Source organism: Pteronotus mesoamericanus, unplaced genomic scaffold (assembly GCF_021234165.1).
Source record: "Pteronotus mesoamericanus isolate MK-2021 breed Mesoamerican mustached bat unplaced genomic scaffold, CSHL_Meso_final contig_100, whole genome shotgun sequence".
In the NCBI taxonomy this organism is placed as follows: domain Eukaryota; kingdom Metazoa; phylum Chordata; class Mammalia; order Chiroptera; family Mormoopidae; genus Pteronotus; species Pteronotus mesoamericanus.
In genome coordinates, this window is record NW_026554999.1 from 3,058,893 (window position 1) to 3,064,892 (window position 6,000).

The 6,000-nt window shown below is 37.2% G+C and overlaps 1 protein-coding gene across 1 annotated transcript in view; it reads left to right on the forward strand.

Moving 5' to 3' along the window:
* The window catches only part of TTC6 (tetratricopeptide repeat domain 6), a 184,248-nt gene extending 180,872 nt beyond the window's left edge, over positions 1–3,376 (forward strand). The window contains exons 30-31 of the mRNA XM_054575999.1: positions 2,582–2,807; positions 3,246–3,376. Coding sequence (XP_054431974.1) covers positions 2,582–2,807; positions 3,246–3,376 — 357 coding nt within the window. The remainder of the gene's footprint in view (positions 1–2,581; positions 2,808–3,245) is intronic.
* The last annotated feature ends 2,624 nt before the right edge of the window (positions 3,377–6,000 follow it).

Here is a 6,000-nt window from a genome sequence, read left to right on the forward strand (position 1 = left end):
TTTGTGATGTATTATTGTGCTGCCTTTGTTAATCATTTACTCGTGAATTAAAATGAAGCTTAAATTGTTTTTTGAAAGACGTCTTGCTCCCGCTTAGAGTCATTCGCTTGCCCCATTTATGGTGATTATGTGTCCAGCCTTCGGTTCAGGAGTAAATTCTGTTTCAGCCCTTCACAGAAGGATGTCAGTTCTGCTGCCAGCTTAATGGGTCCCTCAGCTGCACCTCAATAGCAGCATAGAATAGCTGCCGTTCTGGGATGAGATCGGTAATAAAATCTCTATCTAATTATCTCTTAAAAACCATGGGAAACTAAGTACACAAAATATTGTTTGAGGGCCATGATGTATCTTCATTTGTAGACACTGGGAAAAATGATATATTAATAATAATTGAGTCCTTACTAGATTCTGCACATCATTGTCAGTACTTTACTATTATCTCACTTAGTCCTTATAACAACACTAAATGCAGAGTTCTAGTTGTTAATTCCATTTTACAGATGAGAAAATTGAGGCAAAGAGAGCCTTAGTTACTCACCCAAAGACACAGAGGTAATAAGTGGTAGAGTGAGGATTTGAACTTGGAAACCTGGCTCCACGGTCTGGGCTCCTGGACACAATGCTATCAGAGTTTCATTTCACCAATGATAAAAGTGAACTGAGGAAAAATCCCTGAGAAACAGAGAAAAATAGTTCAGTGAGGGACACTCACAAAAAATTATCAGAGAGGTAGGAGAAAAACCAGGGAGACATCTTGTTTCAAAGACAGAGAGAGTTTTAAGAAGGAAGGCAAGGTCAAGTGTGTTCATGCCGCGGAAATGTCATGGAAGAAAATAACTTGAAAATGTCCATTGGGCTTGAGACCATCTTCAACCTTAACAAGAGCAGAACTCCCGGACTAGGGGAGCTAGGTAGAAGCCAGATTGCGGTGTCCTGGGGGAAGATCAAGTGGTAGGGAACTGGAGAGGGCAAGCTCCATTGTGGAAAATGACTTTTTCCATTATGGAAGTTTTAAAGTAGGATCAAAATTTTCATTCATCATGGAGTTAGAGAAGAGATTCCTACTTTGAGTGGCAGGGCATCTAATCAGAATCTCAAGCTATTTGTGGTGAAAGACCAGTTTTTAAAAAATTTCTAATTTGTTGTTAATCATGACCCCAGTACCGGTCTATGGGCCACACTTTAAAGGGTCCCTTCCAGCTTGACGGTGAGCTGTGAATATCGACAGTCTTTGATCTTCTTGACGAGCTTTTATCTTCTCTCATCCTTCCTTATAGCTTTTCATAGTACAACTGAGTTTTTATCCTTTTTTGGTGTGGTTTAGAATCTTGTTTTCAAAATTTACCTCTTTAGCTCTGCTTTTCTATGGAGTGTATTAATTTTCTAACTTATATTTTATCTTTTTCTTGTGACCCTTCTTTCTTTTCTTTTTAACATTTTTCTAGTGCTGGGCTGTGGGATTGGTGGGGTGGGGGTAGGGTAGTGAAGCATTTTACTTTTTTAAAAAAACATTTTATTGTTTATGCTCTTACAGTTGTCCCAACTTTCCCCTTTTGTCTTCTTCCACCCAGCCCATCCCCCATCCCCAGAGTCAGTCCCACACCATTGTCCCTGTCCATGGGTCTTGCATGGATGTTATTTGATGAGTTCCTTCACCTTCTTTCAACCAGCCCCACCTCCCCTTCCTCTCTTCCAGCTGTCTGTTCCATGTTTCCACGTCTCTGATTCTATTTTGGTCATTCGCTTGTTTTGTTCATTAGATTCCACTTAAAATGAGATCATAGGTATTTGTCTTTCATTGGCTCACTTATTTCACTTAGCATAATAGTCTCCAGTACCATTCCTGCTGTCACCAAAGGTAAGAATTCTTACTCTTTTACTGCTGCATAGTATTCCATTGTGTAAATGTACCACAGCCTTTTTATCCACTCATCTACTGACGGGCACTTGGGCTGTTTCCAAATCTTGGCTATTGTGAATAGTACTGCTATGAACATAGGGGTGCATATGTTCTTTGGAACTGGTGTTTCAGGATTCTTAATATAAAAATCCGAGAAGTGGAATTACTGGGTCAAAAGGCAGTTCCATTTTTAATTTTTTGAGGAAATTCTATACTGTTTTCCAGAGTGGCTCTACCAGTCTGCATTCCCACCAACAGTGCACTAGGGTACTTTAACATAGAGGAGTATTTATTCTATTTTGAAAAAATCTATTAAATTTATTTTGACAGTAGTTAATAAGTGTATGGAGGTTTCAGGTGTACAGTTCTATAATACATCATCTTCATATTGCATTGTGTGGTCAAGTTTCCTTTAATTTTTTATTACTGATCTTGTCTAGAGTTGCCTACACATAGGTGATAACAAAAAGCTGACCAACTATTCGTAAGTTTTATTACTGTATTTTGCATTCTTTACAGACAGTGCACCTCCTTATCATCTGTATCTGGGATAAAATGCTTTCACAACCCCCTAGAAATGCCATTGGCCTTAATTTTATATTAAAAGTAAAAGTAATTCAAATTGCTGTATAGCTGCCAATTAAAATATATTCAAATTGTCATTATCTTCACATTTTATAGGCCAGTGACTACTTCTCAAAGGCTTTAAAGTTTGATCCAGAAAATGAATGTGCTACCATGAATCGAGCTATTGCAAATACAATATTAAAGAAGTATGAAGAAGCAAAAGAAGATTTTGCAAATATAGTTGAAAGCTGCCCCTTCTGGGCTGCAGTATATTTTAACAGAGCACAGCTCTACTGTTGTTTAAAGCAATATGAACTAGCTGAGGAAGACCTAAGTAAAGGTATTTTTTTTTGTAATGTCTTGGGAAAGATTACAGTGGTTGATGTATTTATTTTTAAATAACAAAAGAATAAACCCATCAGGTCTGTTTATCTAGACAAGTGTACATTAGAATGAATGTTTTTATATATCATATTTAATGTAAGCAACATGGATTCCTTCATACAATAAATTAGAACATTGGTAAGCTAAGATGCAGGAAATTATTAGGGAAACTGTACATAAGCATTGTCAGCCTTTCAAAGAAGACATTGTACTGTTTTCCCAATTTAATTTTCTTAGAAAGATTCAATGTTTTAAATTTAACTAAATAATTGGGTGCATATGAAGAAAAATGTTTGCAAACAAGTAATATTAATGTTATGAGATTTGTATTTTTAAAAAATGAGTTTTTCGAGTGTTAGCATAAAACATATCTTGAAATTTTTTTCTTTTACAGCTCTGTCTTTGAAGCCTAACGATGCTCTGATATATAATCTTAGAGCAGAAGTTCGTGGTAAAATAGGTGCCATTGAGGAAGCTATGGCTGACTATACCCAAGCCCTTGATCTTCAAGAATATGCCCAGTGATATGGTTACACGGACTGTAGTTTCTGTAGCAATTTCCATAGCTGTTAAGCCAGAAATTGAAGTGTATTCATTGTTTAAAACAAAGTTGCACTATCTTCATTATTGCATTCATTATGTTTAGTCTTCCAATATAACCCTTTAATGCATTTTAACAACATTTATGTCACATATTAATTTTAAAACATTTAGATCATTCTATGCCTATTTGAAACAACTCAATAATTGAATTCCTTCATAGGGTGCAGAATTTAAATGAGAATGTTTGTTAAGGAGTACTAATACTTCAAATATTTTCTTTAAAGTAAAATAATTCCTTTTGAAATGATACTGCATGATTGTAGAAACGTCGGCCTTTTTACCAATATCTGCTCATAATGTATTCAACACTATCCAGTTTTTAAAAAATAAAGAACTGATGACTATAAAGAAATTGAAATCACGCATATTTCTTTTCTCCTTCTTTAAGCAACCTCTATTCAGGCTTGTATTCTCCCTGCTATTCATATTCTTCCAACAGATAAACATGTTCGTTTTTTTCATGTTGGCTCCCTTCCAGGACAGCACCTATAAAGGTTCTGAACATCTGGTTCCTTGAGATTGCTTCCTCTTCCTAGTTAATGTAAATTTATAATGTATATCTGTATACAGATATTAAATGTATATCTGTATAGTGATATTAAAAAAATCTGTATACACTTGTAATTAGTGCTTTATAGAAGTTGACAAATAAAGTAAAACAGCTAAAAATTATTTATAGAATATTTCTTCTTAGTACTATATTTGTTGTTTTCTTTTTCTTTTATATTTTATTGATTATGCTATTGCAGTTGTCCTGATTTTCCCCCCTTTTACCTCCCTCTACCCAGCACTGCCCACTCCCTCAGGCAGTCCACACACCATTGTTCAGGTCCATGGGTCATGTGTACATGTTCTATGGCTACTCCATTTCCTTACTGTAGTTTACATCCTAATGGCTGTTCTGCAACTACCTATTCATACTTCTTAATCCTCTTACCTTTTCACCCATTCCCGCACATTCTCCTCCCATCTGGCAACCATCAGAGTGCTCTCTGTGTCCATGATTCTGTCTCTGTTCTTCTTCCGTGCTTAGTTTGTTTTTTAGATTCAACTGTTGATAGATTTATGTTTTTGCCATTTTATTGTTCGTATTTTTTATCTTCTTTTTCTTAAGTCCTTTCAACATTTCATACAGTAATGGTTTGATGATAATAAACTCCTTTAGTTTTTTCATGTTTGGGAAGCTCTTTATCTGCCCTTCAATTTTAAATGGTATCTTTGCTGGGTAGAGTAATCTTGGCTGTAAATCCCTGCTTTTCATGACTTTGAATATTTCTTGCCAATCCCTGCTAGCTTGCAAAGTTTCTTCTGAGAAATCAGCTGACAGTTTTATGGGAACTCACCTGTAGGTAACTAATCTCTTTTCTTTTGCTGCTTTTAAGATTCTCTCTTTATCTTTCACCTTTGGCATTTTAATTATGATGTGACTTGGGGTGGGCCTCTTTGCACCCATTGTGTTGGGACTCTGTGCTTCCTGGACATGCATGTCTATTTCCTTCACCAAACTAGGGATGTTTTCTTTCATTATTTTTTTCAAATAGATTTCCAATTTCTGCTCTTTTTCTCCTCCTTCCGGCACCCCTATGATGTGAATGTTGGAACTCTTGAAGTTGTCCCAGAGGCTGCTTATACTGTCTTCATTTTTTTTTTTTTTGGATTCTTTTTTCTTCTTGTTGTTCTGATATGTTACTTTTTGCTTTCTTATGTTCCATATCATTGATTTGATTCTTGGTTTCATCCACTCTACTCTGGATTCCCTATAAATTGTTCTTTATTTCTGTTAGTGTGTCCTTTGTTTCTGACTGGATCTTTTTAATGCTGCTGAGGTCCTCACTAAGTTATTTGAGCATCCTTTTAACCACTGTTTTGAACTCTGTATCTGATAGATTGATTATCTCCATTTTGCTTAGTTATTTTTTTCTGGAGTTTTCACCTGTTCTTCTTGTTTTGGCAGCCTCCCTGTGTTTGTTTCTATGTATTAGGTAGAGCTGCTATAACTCTGTGTCCTGGTAACATGGCCTAATGTGATAGGTGTGCTATAGGGTCCAGTGGCACAATCTTCCCTATCACCGAAGCTGGGTACTTGAGATACGCCTTTTGTGTGGGCTGAGTACACCCTCTTCTTATAGTTGAACCTTGGTTGTTGTTGGCAGATCAATGTTGTTGGCAGGCAAGTACTGTGACCTCTTAACCACCAACCTCCACCCTCAGTGGAGGATCAGTTGTGCAGGAGCAGGGAGATGATGCTCCGATGTGGTCTGTAGCTGTCCACTGGGTGCACTGGCTGGCCCTTGGGTTTCCTTGGGTGCTGCAGGCCAAGGTCAATCCCCACCTGTGTTTTGCCTGAGGGCACCCTACCTGAGCTATAAGGCAATCTAGATGGCTGCTACTTGTGCTGGGCTTGGATATTCCCAGGAGAAGCCAAGCTGTGAATCTAGGCTAGCTACTATTAGTGCTAGGTTTGGGACTCACTGAGGCCAGCTCCTGCTTGTTTGAGAGGGTTTAGGATGTTGTGAAACACGAGCAAAGACCAGCCATTCATATGA